Below are 21,987 nucleotides of genomic sequence, written 5' to 3'. Positions count from 1 at the left end.
AGGAGCAGCATGTAATCCAGAATTTTTGGTATTGGGATCTCAACTGGGTTCACAATGTTTTGCATTGTCCAAATGGATTTTTTCCCCCACTTCAAGGAGTAAATCTTCCTGGTGGAGGGTTTCCAATGCTATAGAAGGATCTGATAGACTTGTAGGGGTCAATCTCTGTTGGGCTTGCTCATAGTAAATATCCAGGCTGTCAGATGTAACAACTGAGGGTCCTGGTGCAATATTTGACCCTGGTTTTGTGAGATCATGTCTGGATAGGTGGGAAGGCATATGGAGAGCTGGCTGGATACCTGTAGGAGATCCAACAGCCAAAATTGCCTCTGCTATCGTAATGACTACAGCTTTGTTCTGTCTGATATTGGATATGATCCTGGGGATCAGGGGGATTGCTTAGAAGGCACAGAGTAGTCCTCAAGACCAACAAAGCACAAAGGTGTCCAGACGGGAGCTGAGGCTCACACCTTCCCTGGAACAGAAGTCCTTGCACTGGCATTGTCCAGCCTGGCGAAAAGGTCTACGGTGGGAGTTCCCCACCAGCAGAATATCGGTTCTAGAATGGATTTCCATAGTGACCACTTGCGGCTGGCTATCACATTCCTATTTAGGAAGTCTATCGGGTAATTGCTGACCGCTGGTAGGTGCAGAGTTAGTGGAATGACTCAATGCTGATGGCGCCATTCCCAGAAATCGATTGCCTCCAGGTAGAGAGGAAATGATTGAGTGCTTCCCTGCTTGTCTATATAGTGCTTTGCTGACATGCTGACCATCAGGATCTGCATTGTGGCATTTTGAAAGATGGGTAGGAATGCCATGCAAGCCAGTCTAGTGGCTCTCAGTACCGAGATGTTCATATGTAATTATAGATTGTCCTGAGATCACAAACTTTGCATTTGCAAGTGGCTCCACCCTGCCCCTGATGTGTCTGTGACCAGTGTCATTGTTGGGGAAGAGACTGAGAAGGGTAACCCTTTCATTACATTCAGTGGGAAGCCATCTGTCTGATGTTATAACAGACAATGCCCGGTGGTATGGCATGAGGCAGCTTCCCAAGGTTTCTATACAGCTGTCCGCCATCCCATCAAATTTGCTGATGGGTCATCCCAGAAGGTGGAGGAGGATCGATGCCTTTTGTTTTACCCAGGGCATTTCCTGGCCAGGTACCTCCATTTGCCCATGGTACCCTGTGGTGTGCGGTCTCTCATGATGCAATGTCTGAGGGTGGTATGCCCTTCGATAGGGTGGAGGACAGTAGATCCCCAGAAAGCACTGGGCTGCTTTGGAATATTTCCATGCGTGTAGGGCCCTACCAGTCCATTCACTGAAGTGCTCTGACCCCTCGAAGGGCAAGTCTTCAATCCTGGCTCATACTTTAGGAGGGATACCTGGAGCTTGGAGACATGACACTCTACAAATGGCCACTACAGTGGTCACAGACTTGGCCTCGGTGTCAGAGGCCTCCATCACTGCCTGTAGATGGCTATGAGCTGGTCTTCTTTTATAATGTGTTTCAGCTCCTCTGTTTTTGTGAAGGTGTTTGGCCAAGAAGGATGTCACCCTATCCTATGTCAAAAAGTCATATTTGGCCAGCAATGCCTGACAGCTGGCCACTCTCAATTGGAGCGAGGCTGATGAGTATGCCTTTCTTCCAGACGGATCATAGCATTTGGGATCTTTGTCCTTCAGCATGTTTTTGGTGGGTCTTGACTTCTCCTGAGCAGTCAAGGAGGAGTCAGGGTCGGGTTGGGAGTCAAAGTAATCAAAACTGGAAGTGTTTCCTGGTACCAGGTTTTGGCACATGTAGCTATTGCTGGAATAGTGTCTGGCATTTGCCACGAGGTTCTTGCTGGGTCTAGGATGACTCATTTATAAGGAGCAGGGCTGCCCTTTTCAGCCTACTGGGTCCAACGTGTGAGATGTCAAATTTGAGGGTGTTGATGGCTTCTGTGCCACTTGCTCTACAGAAGTCTTCAGAGTCATCCGCCTGCTAGATGGAACGCTGCAATGTGTGGGCTTGATTGTTAGACACATCTTTGAGGTCAAATCTCCTGGCTCCAATGCCATTTGCACACACTGCTTCAGAAGATGGAGGTACAGCGTCGCATCCCTCAAGTTGCAGGTTCTTGCAGAGAAGGAGAGGCAGATCAAGCAACTGCTTGGGACGTGAGACTCTCCCAAGAAGAATAGGCATTTGCTGTGCCTCTCTTTCAGTGCAATTAGCTCATCACAGGATGGAGAAGGCTTGAAGTCTGTAGGGTTTGAGTGCACCATTCTAACAACCTGTATAGGGGGAGCTATCCAGAGGGGTTTGCAAGCAGTTTTTAGTTTGACAAACATCAGAACAGACCTGGATAGGAAGAATAAATGAACGAAGGTAATTCTGAGGTATCTCAGAGGAGTGGAATAAGCTTTTGGGAAATTTAGCCAAAGCAATCATATAGCAGACTGAATACTCACTAGCTTCCTTCTTGCTGCCATGGGCAGTAAGAGGGAACAGTGAGAGGGTTGTGGTCACTCCACCCTTTGTGCCCTCATAGAGGAGCATGAGGTAGCACAGGGTGCATGCATGGGCCTGATACTGCTATTCAAAAATATCTGGTCTCATCTGCCTGGGGCACATACACACATACTGTGGGATACCACACTGACACATACTTGAAGAACTACTCCTGGGTTGTGATTCTGGTTTTGTCCGCAACTCACCAGGCAGCCTTGAGCAAGTTGCTAAAGGCCTTCTTTTCAGAAGGGTTGACTACCTGTGGCTCTTAACTTCAACTGGAACTGTGGGTGCACAGCATCTCTGAAAATCATGGCTTTAACCTTTGTGCCTCAGTTTCCCATCTGTAAAATGGAAATGGTAATTCATACCCACCACGTAGGTGGGCTGTAAACATTAGTTAGTTAAGAGCTTTAAAGTGGGTTGAAGATATAAAATACAAGAACAATTTGATTCTTAATAATTATTATTGCTTTTCTCTAAACATTGGGATTTTGAAAGCCTTTGTTTTTTTTCCTGTAGGAAGTCTGGATCAAGTCATATATAATCTTCCCTTTAGCCTCAAATTAAGAAGTGTGCAGTTCACACGTGATTTAGCTGTCCTAACAAGACCACTGTGCTCACTACCCAGAATACAGGTGTGAAAACAGCTCCAGCAAAATAGGGGCCTCTGTTCTGACAGATGCGAAGTGCAGAGCTGAGGGTGGTCAGCACCTCCCAGTATACTGCAGCAATAGACCGTGCGTTGTGTAGGGAGCACAGCTGTGATATGAATCCACATTTAGATTTCTCTTAGACAACATTTTGTCTTTGGGAAACTAAGAAATACAACCCTACTGGGAAATGGACACATTCTCCCCCTGGAAAAAGAACCTTCTCTTCCCAAAGTCAGTATTGTAACAGATTGCATGATAAATTTACGTACTGCGACAGTCTCTTCCAGCCTCTCGTTGTTCCTTTGCTGTTACCGTGTAATACAGTGCACTCATGTGCTTGCGTGTAATTTTTTACTGGTCTAACTACTGGGCTGCTACCTGCTCAGGGTAACGTTTAAGACAGCTGCAGTAGATTACTGTGTCTGGAAGGGAAAAGTTACTGCAGATAATCCAAAATGACAGGTCTGATAAATACCACTGGGTAGATTCTGATCTTCCACATATCTGTTTTCTGATTCATAGCAGGGGAATTGCCTTTTTCAAATTCCACACACAGTAAGCACAGGCATCCTCAAGGGAGATCCAAAACTGGTAGGCTATTATTACTGTTGTATTCAAGGGTACACCTGTAATAAGTTTCTGAATAGCTCTTTCTCCTTTAGCCAGCTTAAAAGTTTCTTCTGCCCATTCTGCTGTCTCTTTGTTAATTTGATGGGGCAGCATATTCTTTTTAAAACTCCAAAGAATGAAAGTTTCAGAGTTGGATACCTGAAGCTAGACTACTTAGATTGGTATTTAGGCACCTAAATAAAAGTGGCTTGATTTTCAGAGGTGCTGAGCACTGACGATTTCTATTAAAGTCAAAAGGAGTCATGGCACTCAACTACTCTGACATTTACAAGGTCACTTTTATTCAAGTGCTGAAACAGGGATTTGAAAGGTAATATCTAACATCCAGTTTTGAAAACGTTGGCCTATAGAGTCTCTTTTCATAAAATAAAATTACCATTATGCATTTTCCCTTGGCTTTACCTCAGTGAAAACTCTCTTAATATAGGCAAAATTCTCCTCTGTGATCTGTACTTTCTACTGCATATTCAGTACTTGTTTTGTACCAAATTCCCATTGACATTAATCTTGGTTTGCTTCACGTTTATGTATAGCACCATGGTATCAAGTTTTGATCAATGGGAGTTTGGTGCATGACAGACAGAGTAGGGCAATGTATTACAAGTGGAGAAATTTTTCCCTGGCTTTTACAGTTCTCAATGTACTTAGTATGAAAGTCTCCCTTCCCCAAGCTCAGCCCCTGATTTCTGCATGGAACTTGTTGCACTCATAACTGATTGCATCCAAAGAGGCAGGCTCCAACCAATTTTGAATAAGCGAACACTCATTTATGCACATGAGCTGGGGATCTCAGATCTGATCTTCACATACAAAGCATGTGTGTGTCAGCTGTGTAGACACAATCACTTACATGAGCCAAAATGGTTTCCAAAATTGGAGAATGGATGGAAATTTGGCCCATCATGTCACACCCTACACATAAAAGAGGCACCTAACACCCCCCAGGTTCTCAAATTTTGTCTTTTATTCTCCTTTTAATAAGGAAGATAGTGTAATTTTTTTTCCTGATCAATTTTGTCCACTTTCCAAGATTTCACTAATTTTAATTTTTGTGTGCATTTTGAATGGAACTGAAATATACAATTATTTGGACCTACTTTTTATTTAAGCATCCACATCACGTTATTCCAGCATAATGGCAAACAGCAGCTCTAAGGAGAAGTCACATTTCTGTTTTGGTTGTAGGACTACACTTAACCTTAGAGTTGCTTCAGCTTCCGCAATAACAAAGTGGTGATCAATCCAAAGGAGGGTTGTAATATTGGAGCCTAAACCACTTGACAGTGTCCCTTAGAGTCATTTTCAGATGCAATAAATGTTTTTCCTCCACTGGAGAACAGTGCACCATACCGGTCTTCTTACCTAGCAGCGCAGTCGATGGAACAGTGTCTGATGATACTTTGAGATGGAATTCCGGTCACCCACACGACACGGATCAATGGAAATCAACAGAAGATCAACGAGGAAAACAAATTAAAAAAATGAAAACAAGGTTAGCCGTATCCAACATTCAGAAGACTCAGTCCATATGTCATATCGGGAAATGTAAAAAAAAAAAAAAAAAAGAAAGAAAAAAAGAAAATAAAATCTGGCACTAGTACCTGAGTAGTAGGAATTCAACAAAGATTTGCTCTGAAGGGTTTTGCTTTGGACAGAAAATGAACAAGGAGAGGATGATGCTAGGTAGGAAAGACACAAGGAAAATACTTTAGAAACATATATATTTAGAGAGACAGAACAGGGAGAAAGTTCCTCAAAGAACATGGCAATATTGAATACATAGGGCTTATCAAAATTAAATAAATTGTTCATCTGAGCATGCATATTAACTTTATTTCACTACTATAATACTATAGGCCCCAAACATTGAAGTACTGCTATTGTAACATATAATATTTGGGAACACTGTAGACTACTATTCTATTTTTTTAATAGGAGTTGTATTTGTTGTTACACAAGAAATACATTTGTGGTTTTGGTTCAAAGAGATGGATTCCTAAAAACAACTCCCAGAAATACAAGCCACCCAAAGTTGAGTGGACTACCAATAGTAAAATAAGCCTGCTCGCTAAATGTGATATATACATTACTTATAAACTAAGACAGGAAGACACAATTTGAAGGCAATCTTTCTGTAGAAGACTGGAGGGGTGGGTAGCTTTTACATGAGACATTTTGGAAAGAGATGAACTCTCTCCAGGAGTAGAACAGGGCAGGAAAGCTCGGGGCTGCTGGTTTAGCATCAGATCCCTAAAGTAGCACCTCGGCTTGGTGGCAAAAGAGGCAGCTACCCTAAGTGTGCATCTTACAGAGTATGTGCTTTTGGGACTAATAAGCCTAGGAAGCATGCACACTGTATCACACATGCCTGCTACAGATCTAATAGCACACAAATGGTGTTAGCTGCAGCTGGAGGATGGGGTCCCTGGATACGACAAGTGGCGCCTATCTTCTCCCACTCAAGGGACGAGTTTCTCTGGGCAAGGATCAACAGATCAGTTCCTTGCTAATCAAAACAGATCAAGGAAGGGGGCAGGGATCAGCATTCATGTGGTGCACTCACTTTTTAGATAGTCAATTTATGGAGCTGGCTTATACATGGATCAGCTTAAATGTGAATATTTATGGCAACCAATCATTTCTAAGGGCATTTTTTTGTAATCCTTTGTCATTTATTCCTATAGTGACAAATAATGACCTCCTTTTCACTGTGATGGGAAACAAACGAATACAAAATCTCAGTACATCAAAAAGATGCCAATAGATTAAACAGAAATAACTATTCCATAATACAATAAAAGTAGATAAAATTCAATATGCATCAAAGTAAATTTCAGATGCAATTTCTACATCTCCAGAGTAAACATTACTGACAAATTTATAAACAGTCATCAAAATTTTTCCATGGGGTGAATATAAGTATTCACTAGTCTAGAGAATTTCAAGTGGAATTTGTAGAATTGCCTACTAAACAGATTACATCACCCAGTGAAAGCACCTGCAGTTTTCTCAATATAACACTTTTCTGTTGCTGTGTTGTTCATCGACATCTGCAGTTTATAACATACCAGCTGACATAATGGGGGGTAAGTGAACTATCTCACAGATTGGTCTCCTGAAGTTCTTCACCAGCTACCTTTAGGATATGATGCATGCCTCTTTTTTGGGACTCCTACCCCTGCTGTCTGGTTGTTGTATTTTGCTACCCCTATTCATCCTCATGTGTTAACTGGGAAGCATACACTTCTACAGAAGGGAAACTGAGGTGTAGAAAGTTTATGTGACTTTCTTAAGATCACGCAGCAAGTTAGTAGCAAACTGGGGAGTGGAACTCAAGTTTCTAAGATCCAGGAGCCTATGTAAAATCACTGGATCACACTGCCTTTGCATTAGTTCAGCATAAGGTACTTACATATCTATGGATAGAAGCCTAATAAATATTTAAGTAAATTTAACAAAAACTTTTCTTCATTTATGTTCAGTGAAACAGAGCAGAGTGGTAAGAAGGGGAGGTTAATGCTTTTGGGTGTGGAGGGAAGAAACAAACAACAAAAGGCCAGATTTTCAAAGCTCTTTTTCAATGGAAGATCAGCACAGAACATTTGGGTATTGGCACAAATCAGTCAAGCAGTCGCTTGCATAACCAGAGAGTTGTGTGCGCAATTATCCAACCAGAGGGGTTTTACAGGCACAACTCATATGTACATATTGCATGAAGCTCATCCAGATGAGTTTTAACCCAATGCAGAGGGCCAGCACAAAGCATATGCACCAGGTAAATCCTGTTAAGCCCTCTAGGGTGGTGTGTGGACCTTGTACTGGATCATTACACAGGGGTCAATTTCACATCCAGTTTAGAGATCTTTGAAAATCTTGTCCCAAAAAATGACATGGATTTTGCAGAGAATGTTTAGATTAATTAAAAGGCAGCTGATACTGTGGCCTAATCAAACTTGCCAGCACCCCTTCACTCTGGGTATTCTTCTCTGTCTCCACGATGGTTTTCATGATATACAGCTTTATTTATTTATTTTAAATAATTTCCATTATCCTGTAAGTCACTGTGTTATGTGCCGCAGGATGCACCCAACTGGAAGTAGAAGTTGCATATGGGCACAGATAAGAATTAGATTTTGATGTCGTAGTCTACTTTGAGTGACAGTATGTCTCAAGTTCCCTTGGATCTGCTTCCTTATAAGTTCACAAAGGAAAAACACAAGTGAGGTGTGAGCAGAGAATAAGCATGTCTGACTAGACCCGGGATGAAAGATAATCCTTAACATTCTCTGAGGCATTTACCTATATGCTCCTTTCATGGCCTTGCTCTTGCTATTAGACAGGATAATTTTATGACCACACCAGAAATCATTAACGCAAGTCAGGGTTCCACTGTGCTCCCCTATCCTGCTCATTGCTTCTCACTTTGTTCTTCGAATGCTCCTTGTGGGTGATGGATATTCAACTGAATGCCACTTTGCTCCCTAAATTAATGCTTGAATAGTTAAACAAACCTTAACAAACTGTTAGCCTTTACACAAATATCTCATTGTCTAGCCATCTAGTCCCTGGATGTCACGGCCAACCTGGTTGCCCTGGTGATGTAGCATTCACCTCTGGACCAGCCCTGCATTATCTATGATACTGTGACATTCCTTGTGGTGTCAGAAAAGTGGTGCCTTTGTGAAGGATGTATTATTAGTATATCATTGTTCAGATGATGTGCTGCCTGCCCTGTCACATTGATGGGACTGACAGACTACATGAGATACCCTCTCAGTAATAACCCAGTGTGCACCTTGTTGGACACTTCACAGATGCTAGGGGATAATTTTAGCTCCCACCATGTCTGTTCTTCCTTGTCACTTCTTTTCAGCAGCACTCCTGCACTGAGCTGATACCTTGTGCTGTGTCTCACAGGGGAAAATAGCACTTTCAAGATGATCTTTTATACTAAGGAGCAGTCTCAAATATAAACAGACTCAATCAGTTCCTTTTCCTGGGATTAGCATAAAACTTTCCTTTACACATTTGGGCAATAAATAGAAGATAGATGGCCTGAATCACCTCTGTATTATTCCAATATAAACCTGGAACATCTGGAATAATACTACAGTCAGTCCAGCCTGTTGTATTTTTTCTTTCAACGAAGTTTTATTAATGCTCTCCTATGGGGCTGAGTAAACAGGTCAGTTCTCTAAGTCCTTACTTAGTTAAGCCTCCCATTAATTTCAACAGGAGTTACGCCTGCAGAAGGGCTGTATGATTGAACAACAACAATAAAAGGAGTACGCAATCTAATAATAGCCCATCTTCTGCTGCTCTTTCAGCAGATCCTGCACTGCCTCTTCCAGTCCACAGGAGACAGCCCTCATTGAAACATAAATATTCTTGATAACAAGGGCACATAAAACATCCCTGTCCAAGGGCAAAATTCAGCCCTGTTCAGACGGCCAACACCTGCCCTGTAGAGCTGACCTGTCTCCTCGCTCTGGGACCATGTGCTACCAACCAGTGCATAGGGCTTGTGTTGGCCCTCTGCACGGGGCTAAGTTTCACCCCAAGAAGATATATACTTAAGGAAATGCACTTTCTCGCTCATGTATGAAACTGATACTTTAAAGGGAGAAACCACTTTCATAAGTATCATCTGGGAGCTTTAAAAACACTTGTATCTAGAGCACTGAGACTTGGTGTTGGGAGATATGCATTTCTACAGAATGATGGAAGATGAGTTACGCCAAATGTACCTTTTGCTGAGGAGTACGGCTATGTTCAGCTGAATCAGGTGGCACCACCTCGAATACAAACTTGCATTCAAAAAGCAAGTAAATGCTTTGCTGCTGTGAAATGCCAGGGCTGCTAAGGAAAATGCATTAGGATATGTTGTGACAATCCACTGTGATTTCTATGTAATGGCAAAAAAGTGTGGCAGCACAGATGCTGGGGTGGAGGTGCAGTTGGCTAACAGTGTTGTATCAGTTTAATATCTGACACATCCAGTGGGTTACTATCCTGCTGTTGCATAGGGATGGATTTAATCTAACAAGACTTTTTTCTCTGTGATCATCAAAAGAATATTAAGGGCCAGGTTTAAACTGACAAAAGCAAAGTTCAGGCGGACAGTTGGGGCTAAAGGTAGGAGGAGAAAAGAGCAGAAGCACTTGCCCAGCTGTCTCCACCATTTTCCAAATGTGCAAAACCCCACGTTTGCAGGCACAGATGGGAGAATTGCAAACCTAACTACCCATTTACATGCTCAATTACTGGAACTGTGCATAGAAATGTTCTTCCTCCCAGGGGCAGTAGGTGAAGGAACATATTGGTGAGTGAAGCGGGCTGAGGCACGCCATTTAAAGTGGGAGGGCCACATGGGGGAGGTTGGGTCCTGCCCCAGGGGTGTGACACACGGGGTGCCAGCTCTTGCCCCCGGGGTTGGTTGGGTGCTGTCCCCATGGCTTGGGAGGCCCCATCCCCAGGAAGGGGTCAGGTGTTGCCTCAAGGGGGTTGGAGAGGAAGCCCGTCCTGCACCTACCCTGCAGCAGCTCCTGTCCTGTGGAGCTGGCCTGTCTTCTCACTCTGGCCTGTCAGCTGTTGCCTCCGTGTGCAGGTGAGGCCATCCCCCAACAATGCTTTGCCCTGTCCCACTCCTTCCTGTTGCTGCCAGATCACCTGCCTCCACCTGGGCTGTGGCAGGCCAAAAAATGGTTGGGCCCGGGCCGGCCTGGCTCCACAGTCTATAGGGTGGAAGCTTTTGTGTCCTCCTTGGCAAATCCTCTACCTTCCATTTTGAACATACACTGTTGGGCAGGGCTTATCTAAACAAGCTAGGTGGCTACCTACCATAAAGCATTAGTAGCCACTCCTTTTTGTGTTAGGCAAAAGAGGAAAAAAGAAAACAAATGTCTTCAGGGGGCATGAGAGAGGGGGTACAAAAGACTGCAGCTCTCAAACCTCAGACAGACAATGTTTTGAAACATGTTAGTTATTGGAAGGGTGGCAACGTAATCCTATTTGTGCTGCTTCAAAATTAGCATGATTTAGTACAGGCCTCTATAGGTGTCTTTAAGTATTAACTTCTACTAAGCCAATTTTTGAAAGGAGGATTTTTTTTCTCATCCATGTTATCCGAGCCAGAACCATAAATTACCTACTTTAGCATGGGTACTGAACTACACAGGACACAATTTACCTCTGTATCAACCAGCCAGGATGCCGCAGCATCCTGAACTTGGCAAAGAAGAGTGTTGAGAGATTATGAACCCTTACTGATAATTATTTCTGATGGTCCTGAAAAAATCCAGCTCAATATTTACATGGAACTGTGCCAAAGAATAGATATTGGCTAAACTTACAATGATGTCAGACAAGTGGAGGACTCAGTGATTATAAGTCATAAAAATCTTTAGGAATGCTCTGTGCAAAATTAGTCACAGTGCATTCTCTATAGCCATTTTTACAGATGAATGATTCCGCAGCTTTAATTGTTTTTTTCAAAATACCCAAAAGTGATGAGACCATATTACAGACTCAGTTCTTACCATATTTCATTTGCTGGCCAGAAATAGGTTTTAAGGTTCACAACTGAGGGGAAAGCATTAAAAACTGGTAAATTTCCAATATTTTTATACTATCCATTAGGGCTGTCAAGTGATTAAAAAAATTAATCGTGATTAATTGCGCGATTAAAAATATTGATCACGATTAAGCGCACTGTTAAACAATAATAGAATGCTATTTGTTTAAATATTTTTCGATGTTTTCTACATTTTCAAATATATTGATTTCAATTACAATACAGAATACAAAGTGTACTTTATAGTTTACAGTTATTTTATTACATGTATTTGCACTGTAAAAAAACACAAGAAATAGTATTTTTCAATTCACCTAATACAAGTCCTGTAGTGCCATCTCTATCATGAAAGTTTAACTTACAAATGTAGAATTATGTACCAAAAAAACTGCATTCAAAAACAAAAGAATGTAAAATTTAGAGCCTGCAAGTCCAGTCAGTCCTACTTCTTGTTCAGCCAATCGCTCAGACAAACAAGTTTGTTTACATTTTCAGGAGATAATGCTGCCCGCTTCTTGTTTACAATGTCACCTGAATGTGAGAACAGGTGTTCTCATGGCACTGTTGTAGCTGGGGTGGCAAGATATTTATGTGCCAGCTGTGCTAAAGATTCATATTCCTTTCATGCTTCAACCACCATTCCAGGGGACATGCGTCCATGCTGACGGGTTCTGCTCGATAACAATCCAAAGCAAATGCGGACCGACGCATGTTCATTTTTCTTATCTGAGTCAGATGCCATCAGCACAAGGTTGATTTTCTTTTTTGGTGGTTCGGGTTCTATAGTTCCCGCATCGGAGTGTTGCTCTTTTAAGACTTCTGAAAGCATGCTCCATACCTTGTCCTGCTCAGATTTTGGAAGGCACTTCAGATTCTTAAACCTTAGGTTGAGTGCTGTAGCTATCTTTAGAAATCTCACATTGGTACCTTCTTTACATTTTGTCAAATCTACAGTGAAAGTGTTCTTAAAATGAACAACATGTGCTGGGTCATCATCCGAGACTGCTATAACATGAAATATATGCTGAATGTGGGTAAAACAGAGCAGGGGACATAATATTCTCCCCCAAGGAGTTCAGGAACAAATTTAATTAACACATTATTTTTTTCATCAGCATGGAAGCATGTCCCCTGGAATGGTGGCCAAAGCATAAAGGGGCATACGAACGTTTAGCATATCTGGCACGTGAATACCTTTCAATGCCAGCTACAAAAATGCAAACGCCCGTTCTCACTTTCTGGTGACATTGTAAATAAGAAGAGGGTAGCATTATCTCCTGTAAATGTAAACAAACTTGTTTGTTTTAGCGATTGGCCGAACAAGAAGTAGGACTGGGTGGATTTGTAGACTCTGAAGTTTTACATTGTTTTGTTTTTGAGTGCAGTTATGTAACAAAAAATAAATAAATCTACATTTGTAAATTGCACTTTCACAACAAAGAGACTGCACTATGGTGCTGAGTGTGAGTGAAAAATACTGTTTCTTTTGTTTATAATTTTTACAGTGCAAATATTTGTAATTAAAATATACACTTTGATTTCAATTACAACACAGAATACAATATACACGAGAATGGAGAAACACATCCAAAATATTTAATAAATTTCAATTGGTATTCTATTGTTTAACAGTGTGATTAAAACTGCAATTAATCACAATTAATTTTTCTAATTGCGATTCATTTTTTGAGTTAATTGAATGAGTTAACTGCGATTAATTGACAACCCTCCTATCCATCTTACTAAGATGACTATCACCTCCTTGCCTGATTTACAAAGCTGCTCAGCACCATCAGGACCCTTTGACTTCAGTGTAAGATAGAGGTAGTCATCTTCTTTGAAAAATCAGGTCATATATTCAAGTGAATATTAGTACTGGAGAATCACTGCACTGCCAGCTTTGGAGACTGAAGTCTCTATTTATTGCAGGTATATTGCAGACAGTGGCAGTGCAGGCAAATATGATCTGCCTTGGAGAAACCACAGTTGTGGGTGAAAGAGGAATCGTCTCTCTAGTCTGTTCAGTCTGAGGCTGCAAAAAAGAGTGTAGACTTTTTGTTGTTGTTGGTAATATGGACACTTGTTCTGTAAGAACTAGAGGGAGACCACTAAAACATTCCACTAAGGTTACTGAAGAATTATCAGATAGTTTCAGTGGCTGGTTGGTACTGAAACCAATAGGCCAAAGGTCAAAGATTTTAAATGACATTCCTAACACACAGCTTGAAAACTGATTTAAGAACAAGAGTTTTCGGATGTGCTATGGTTTCACCTGCAACTATTGCTTCTGAAAAGTGTTTGCTTATCATGCTTTGCATCTATATAGAGCTTTCCATCTAAATGGCTTGGCGTGGTTTACTAACATCAACTAACTAAAGTTTACTGCACCCTTATGAGGAATGGAATGAGGAAAAGAGAGCAAAACCCAGACCTCCTTAGTCCCCACTCTCTTCCTTAACTTCAAGATCAGCCTTTTCTCACATAACAATTTAGTGCAGCAAAAACTGTTTCACTCTAAGATCTACTTGGGGATTTGATCTCAGTAGCCCAACATGAGCAAGCATTATTCCATTAGACCAAACAGCCATTCCCCTTATCTATCATGCGGTATAATTATTTAAACATCTCTTCTAAATTCTTCCAAGTAGATTTAGAGTCGGAGGGAGTCCTCTCCACCTGTCTGACATTTAACTTGGGGCAGTCCACAGAGAAATCTCAGATTGGAGTGTCAGACCTCTTTCTAGCAGTACTCCAGCCATTAACTGTACCCTTTTAATTTCTAATACTTACATCTTGTGCCCATGGAAATAGATCCTTTTAAGTATCTACAGCTCTCAAAAGGGGAGGTATCCATTGCAAGCAAGTTAAACTTACTGAATCCATTAACATCTTGACAGCTGGAAGAAAAAGCTTCTTCATTGTGAACTGCACTGAGTTTGGTGGTGTTCTTGTCTGAAGTAGCAACAGGACCCATCTCTCTCTGAGTGCTGCTTTGAGTCTCCTTCTGCTTCTTCGCTAGTTTCCTTTAAGGTGTTTTGAAGAGGGGAGAAATCATGGTCAGTTTTTTTCATTAACAACAAAGCAAAAGAGAGAAAAAAAATATCCTTTTTACCTTTCCTTCTTGGACTGACATACAGGACTCATTGCAAAGGGCAAGAAAGTGAAAGATTCAGCTTTAAAATAGCTGAATGGAGTGTGATAAATGCAGAGACCTAAGCCTTTGAAACCACATACAACACATCCCCACAGTAAACACTAGCAAAGGAGAGACTGATCTTACTCACACCAACAATGTAGTTACAAGGGCAATCTAATAAGGCCTCTGGAACTGATGTCAGTCGTGCAAGGAAGAACAGAAGGCATCAAAATGGGCAATGGTTTGTGCAATTCAATATGGGGACAGGGGGTTGCCAGAATCCATGTTAGGTGGGCACCTAAATCCAGTCTGGAATTTCCCTTTGATTGTCCCCACTGAAAAGTGGGACATAACATGAAGTCCACATTACTGTCCGATAGGCAGAGGAGGAGTTTCTTTGTGCACCCAGGTAGAATAGTGAGGAAAGGAACCTGTACTGGACTGAGGTACCTACCTGAAATGGGCTCAGGACAAGACAGACATTAAAGAATGTGACCTGTGAGAGATAGAAGCCATTTTAAAAATCACTATCTCCAGCTATGTCTATGCTACCGTAGTGTCTGTATCTTTCCTGAGTCCAAGGGAGATGACAAAGCCACTGGCATAAAGCGAACTAGCGCCAGCTCTGAACACTCAGTGACAAACCTATAAGAACATAAGAACAGCCCTACTGGGTCAGACCAAAGGTCCATCTAGCCCAGTATCCTGTCTACCGACAGTGGCCAATGCCAGGTGTCCCAGAAGGAATGAACAGAACAGGTAATCATCAAGTGATCCATCCTCTGTCACTCATTCCCAGCTTCTGGCAAACAGAGGCTAGGGACACCATTCCTGCCCATCCTGGCTAATAGCCATTGATGGACCTATACTCCATGAATTTATCTAGTTCTTTTTTGAACCCTGTTATGGTCTTGGCCTTCACAACATCCTCTGGCAGGTTGACTGTGCGTTGTGTGAAGAATTACTTCCTTTTATTTGTTTTAAACCTGCTGCCTATTAATTTCATTTGATGACCCCTAGTTCTTGTGTTATGAGAAGTAATAAACAACACTTCCTTAACTACTTTCTCTACACCAGTCATGATTTTATAGACCTCAATCATATCTCCCCTTAGCCGTCTCTTTTCCAAGCTGAAAAGTGCTAGTCGTATTAATCTTTCCTCATACGGAAGCCGTTCCATAACCCTAATAATTTTTGTTGCCCTTTTCTGAACCTTTTCCAATTCCAATATATCTTTTTTGAGATGGGGCGACCACATCTGCACACAGTATTCAAGATGTGGGCGTACTATGGATTTATATAGAGGCAACATGATATTTTCTGTCCTATTATTTATCCCTTTCTTAATTATTCCCAGCGTTCTGTTTGCTTTTTTGACTGCCGCTGCACATTGAATGGATGTTTTCAGAGAACTATCCACAATGACTCCAGGATCTCTTTCTTGAGTGGTAACAGCTAATTTAGACCCCATCATTTTATATGTATAGTTGGGATTATGTTTTCCAATGTGCATTACTTCGCAGTTATCAACATTAAATTTCATCTGCCATTTTGTTGCCCAGTCACCCAGTTTTGAGAGATCCTTTTGTAGCTCTTCGCAATCTGCCTGGGTCTTAACTATCTTTTGTAATTTTGTATCATCTGCAAATTTTGCCACATCACTGTTTACCCCTTTTTCCAGATCATTTATGAAAATGTTGAATAGGACTGGTCCCAGAACAGACCCCTGGGGGACACCACTATTTACCTCTCTCCATTCCGAAAAATGACCATTTATACCTACCCTTTGTTTCATATCTTTTAACCAGTTACCAATCCATGAGAGCACCTTCCCTCTTATCCCGTGGCAGCTTACTTTGCATAAGAGCCTTTGGTGAGGGACCTTATCAAAAGCTTTCTGAAAATCTAAGTACACTATATCCACTGGATCCCCTTGGTCCACATACTTGTTGACCCTCTCAAAGAATTCTAGTAGATTGGTGAGGCATGATTTCCCTTTACTAAAACCATGTTGACTCTTCCTCAACAAATTATATTCATTTATATGTCTGACAATATTGTTCTTTATTATAGTTTCAACCAGTTTGCCCGGTACTGAAGTCAGGCTTACAGGCCTGTAATTGTCGGGATCACCTCTGGAGCCCTTTGTAAAAATTGGCGTCACGTTAACTATCCTCCAGTCATCTGGTAGAGAAGCTGATTTAAATGGTAGGTTACAGATTACAGTTAATAGTTCTGCAATTTCACGTTTGAGTTCCTTCAGAACTCTTGGGTGAATACCATCTGGTCCTGGTGACTTATTGCTGTTTAATTTATCAATTTGTTCCCAAACCTCCTCTAATGACACCTCAATCTGGGACAGTTCCTCAGATCTGTCACCTAAAAAGAACGGCTCAGGTTTGGGAATCTCCCTCACATCCTCAGCCGTGAAGACCGATGCAAAGAATTCATTTAGTTTCTCTGCAATGGCCTTATCGTCCTTGGGTTCTCCTCTAGCACCTCGATCATCCAGTAGCCCCACTGGTTGTTTAGCAGGCTTCCTGCTTCTGATGTTCTTAAAAAAAATTAGCTATTACTTTTTGAGTCTTTGGCCAACTGTTCCTCAAATTCTTTTTTGGCCTTCCTAATTGTATTTTTACACTTCATTTGCCAGTGTTTATGCTCCTTTCTATTTTCCTCACTAGGATTTAACTTCCACTTTTTAAAGGATGCATTTTTGCCTCTCATTGCTTCTTTTACTTTGTTGTTTAGCCTCGGTGGCTCTCTTTTGGTTCTCTTACTATGTTTTTTCATTTGGGGGTATACATTTAAGTTGAGCCTCTCTTGTGGCGTCTTTAAAAAGCTTCTACGCAGCTTGCAGAGATTTCACTTTTGGCGCTGTACTTTTAATTTCTGTTTAACTAACCTCCTCAGTTTTGTGTAGTTCCCCTTTCTGAAATTAAATGCTACAGTGTTGGGCCACTGTGGTGTTTTTCCTGTCACAGGGATATTAAATTTAATTATATTATGGTCACTATTACCAAGAACCCATGAACACAAGGTCCCGCTCTTGCTCCCACATCTAACAATAAGAAAACGAAGAAGAGGAAGGAGAAGACTGAAAGCGACCAGCTAAGCTTCCACTGACGTTTGCCTGTTTTATGCTTCATTCATATCAGAGAGTAAAACTATTTAAAAATGAATACATGACTTTCTACAACCAGCAGCTTCAAAAGATGCACTACAAATCCCTAGCACCAGCAAAGAACTTTGATTACATGGGCTCCATAGATAAGCAAATAAAACAAAATAAAAGAGAGAAAGATTACCATAAGTAGGGGCTTTAGTGTTCTTTTTAAACCTACAGAAGAAATCCTAACAACTAAATTATGTGAAGAGGTTTTTCTTCACTAAACTGATTTCCTTATGGTAAAAAGGTGCCTGACTAATTTCTCTCCCCTGCCCCCTCTTTTTGACTAAATAAACATTCAGTTGACTCTTAGAACCATATCTTCTGCTACATGTTTCAATTAGCTGTGTTTACTTCACAGGGAATAAAGTTTGAGTGGCATTTAAGGGATCACAAATGCTCAAGACTCTCACGTGAGTCTATGCTGTGTAGGCCAGTTAATAAACTCATGTGCAGGGAGAGGATAGGCGTGACACTAAAACCTAGATCTGTGTGAAACTATAACCCTGATGACATTTGTCATGGTCAATGCAAACTTTTGAATACATTTTGGATTGTGAAATTCATGCCAGTGCCTTGGGTTTTTTGTAATTATTCGCCTGGCGTACAATCAAAACAACAAACCATTGGCAATGTTGGTTGTAGTGAAAAACTTCAATTTGACCCCTGTGACTCTTTCAGTACAATAAAACAATCAAGAGGTGGGGGTTTTATTTACAGATTTTTTCCCCCAGTTGAGGTCTAGTTTTAGACAAAGAGCATCACTCCCTCTCCACTAGACAAAAATATATTTTTCATTCCTTAAATGTGTACATCACATAATCATTTGTTTCACTTTTGCTCAATCACAGAATAATGCAATTTAGTGCGTTCTTATGTTACACGAGGGAAAACTGCGTCTGTCTTCCTCCAGGGGTTGGACCATGTCAAAGACTTTGCTACTACAGCTACAAGCGAATACTTGCTCCCTTAGCTCAGGCAGTAGAGAATCAGCCTTTTACATTTAGAGGTCCTGGGTTCAAACTTTAATGATATGCCTGGTTGGGTCATCTGCACAGTGGCAAAGCATTTACCGCAATAAAGCCTCATAGCACCTGTGTGATGTATAGCTCTTCATTTTACAGAAGTGAGAAACGGAGACACGGAGGTTACATAACTTGCCCAACATCACTCAACAAGCCAGTGGCAGAACCAGAACAGCCCAGGTAGCCTATCTTCCCAGCTCTATCAAACTCTTTCAATAAAGTCTCTCACTTACAGTAAGCACTCTACAGTAACTTGAAAAATAGTATTACAGTGCTCTGTTATGAGGAAGCTCATATCTTGATAATTAATGAAATTAAAAGCTGTGCCTATTGTGATATATGGCAATGCTAACACACAGCTGGATTTACTAACTGTAGTGTGTTGGGCATGTGAACCCTCTGTTTTTGTTTATCATGTTACCCTATATTCTGCTATACCCTGCCTGTAGCAACATTAACCTTATGATTTATTAACCCTGGGGTGGAGTTATGTTAATCCTTTGGATTTGCTAATAATAGTGCGTGGCTATGTGAGTTGTTTGGCAACAGGAACTATGATTTCTCAGTGGGAAACACTAATCCCAAATACATAAGTCTTTAATAACAAGCACTCTGGACTGCTGGGGTGAACCATTACCGATTCCCATTATTGAAGCTTAAAAATGGTGAGTCAACAAGGGCAAGAATTCCTTATTCATTCCAGATTAAATTATTCCTGGCAATAATTGCCTAGAAGTCCCACTGCTAGATGTCTTTTGAGACAGGCCAATAAGCTACAAAGAGTTGGAACCGGCAAACTCGTTTTCCTTTTCAGTGAATGAACAATAGTGTTTCTGAATGGTCTGTGCAGAATGGAAACCAGGGTCCCAAAGGAACGCCGATGGAAGCCCTATGTAAAGCAATTCTACATTGTTGTGCAGGAGACACAGAGGGCCCTAAAACACTGTCTTGAGCAGTTAAAAGGAAAGGATGGTATATATTTAGTGTTCCCAACTTAGCTCAAGTCACAGAAGCAGAACAAGCAAATGGCAGCCTCTCCTCGTAGGAAGCACAGAGGTGGTTTAGCTAAAGATGTGGCAAATTAGGATACAGGTGTATTGGGAGAACCATGAGGGGGAAGTTGCACAAAATTTGACAGCTTAAAAATGATGAGTCAACAAGGGCAAGAATTCCTTAGTAATTCCAGATTAAGTTATTCCTGGCAAAAATGTATTGCGGTGTATTGCTCTTACAAGGGGGTCATAGATGCTCCCTCCCCCGCCCATTAAGAGCACTAAATTCATAGAGCAAATGAAGAGAGGGGAAGAAGAGAGAGATGTTTTCTTTTGAGGATTTTGGAGCTAAGCTTTCGAGGGGCTTTTTGCTGCCACCTTCCCTTCTTCCTTGGTTGTGTGTCTGGACAGAATAGCAGCTCAGGAATAGACCTAGTCAGTCCTCACTATCATCACATTAGAACAATAGAATCATATAGGGTTAGAGGGGCTCGCAAGAGTCATCTAGTTTAACCCTCTGCCAAGATGCAGGATTTGTTGTGTCTAAATCATCCAAGACAGATGGCTACCCAGCCTCTTTTTGAAAACCTCCAGTGAAAGAGCTTCCATGACTTCCCGAGGCAATTTGTTCCATTGTCCCACTGTTCTTACAGTTAGGAAGTTTTTCCTGAGATTTAATCTAAATCTGCTCTGCTGTAGCTTGAACCCATTGCCTCTTGTCCTGTCCTCTGTGGCAAGAGAAAACAATTTTCTCAATTTTTTATGGCAGCCTTTCAAGTATTTGAGGACTGCTGTCATGTCCCCCATTAATCTCCTCTTTTCCAAACTAAACATACCCCGTTCTTCAGCCTTTACTCATATAGCAGGCATTCCATCCCTTTGATAATCTTTGTTGCTCACCTCTGGATCCTTTCCAGTTTTTCTACATTGGTGACCAAACTTGGACACAGTTCTCTGGCTGAGGACTACCCAAAGCCTCCCGTGACTTACACGCTATGCCTCTAATAATGCAACCCAAAATTGCATTTTTTTTTTTTGCAACAGCATCGCATTGTTGACTCATATGGAGGATGTGATCCACCACAACTCCAAGATCCTTCTCAGCAGTGCTGCCGCTAAGCCAGTTATCCCCCATTCTGTATTTGTTCATTTGGTTTTCCTTTCCAAAGTGTAGCACCTTACATTTGTCTCTGTTGAATTTCATTTTGTTGTCTATAGCCCAGTTCTCCAATTTCTCAAGATTCTTTTGAGTGTTAGCTCTATCCTCCAAAGTCAATGAATAAAAGAATTACAAAACATCAAATGATTTTAGCACAAGCTAAAGTGTGAGGGATGTAACTTAACCAATAGCTGGGTAGTGGCTTATCTGCCAATGTCGAGATGTCTTTGCAACGGTTAAAGTGTTTATCTGAAAATGCTCTGATTCTAAATACAGAGCTCTTGAAATGATCTCCCTGAATCACTGACAGGTCCTATCAGTGACAAAGCGCCTGCTTTCCTCACTGACCAGCTTCCCATCCGCACAACCACTGGAACATCCAGATGAAATGCTATCAGCGCATTAGTGTCAATCACGGGTGGACAGCGGGCTGTCGAGAATGTGTAACCAGCATCAAACTGCACAGTCTGTCACTAGGCATTGAGAAGCAGCTTTTTGTCTCATGCATTATGCAGTTGAAAAAGGAAAAAAAAAACTGGACAGATACTTGGAGGAAAAGACTGATACAATCAACATGTGATGAAGTGATTGAAATGTCAAAGTGTCAATAAGGAGGAATTAATGGCTGCTTTACTTTTAAGTGCAAGGGAAATGCGCCAAGAAGAAAACAAGAATTCACAGAGGCAGTTTATCAGGCTGCTCTTTAAGGTTCAGGAGAGAGGATTTGTTTAAAAAAATATGGGGCAAAGCATATGTGTGGGCACTGTACATGATGGGGAGGTGAGACAGGAATAGTGCTCAAAGGTGGAACTACCAGGCAGAATCAAATTATCTGACCTGAACAAAATGGATGGACAGTGGGGACGGTCCAACTGGTTACAGTAAACCGAGAACTTCCCTGTTAGTCTTGATCCAGACTCAAACTGAACTTTGAGATTTGAAAAGTGGGGTTAGTTTGGTTTTCCCATTGTTCTGAGCTTCTGGTGGGGATTAGAAGTGCAAATGCTGAAATACCACAGGGCAATTTTTGTCACAGGATTTCCAGCTTAAAAGCCAGATCATGGAAGTAGGGGTACACTCTGCTTATTACCATGAGTAACCCCACAGAAGTCAAGCACCATGCCCAGTGTTCAGTGTTTGTGGG

At 41.5% G+C, this 21,987-nt stretch overlaps 1 protein-coding gene across 1 annotated transcript in view; it reads right to left on the bottom strand.

Annotated features, from left to right (window-relative positions):
* Positions 1–21,987, bottom strand: part of PTPRT (protein tyrosine phosphatase receptor type T) — a 697,808-nt gene that overhangs the window by 53,581 nt on the left and 622,240 nt on the right. The window contains exons 16-18 of the mRNA XM_026656812.2: positions 14,237–14,385; positions 5,391–5,468; positions 5,152–5,187 (exon numbers count right to left, since the gene is read on the bottom strand). Of these exons, the coding sequence (XP_026512597.1) occupies positions 5,152–5,187; positions 5,391–5,468; positions 14,237–14,385 (263 nt within the window). The remainder of the gene's footprint in view (positions 1–5,151; positions 5,188–5,390; positions 5,469–14,236; positions 14,386–21,987) is intronic.

Source organism: Terrapene carolina, unplaced genomic scaffold (genome assembly GCF_002925995.2).
Source record: "Terrapene carolina triunguis isolate 2854851 unplaced genomic scaffold, T_m_triunguis-2.0 Scaffold233, whole genome shotgun sequence".
In the NCBI taxonomy this organism is placed as follows: Eukaryota; Metazoa; Chordata; order Testudines; family Emydidae; genus Terrapene; species Terrapene triunguis.
The sequence above is the reverse complement of the archived record's forward strand: the minus strand, read 5'-3'. Positions and strand labels throughout refer to the sequence as shown.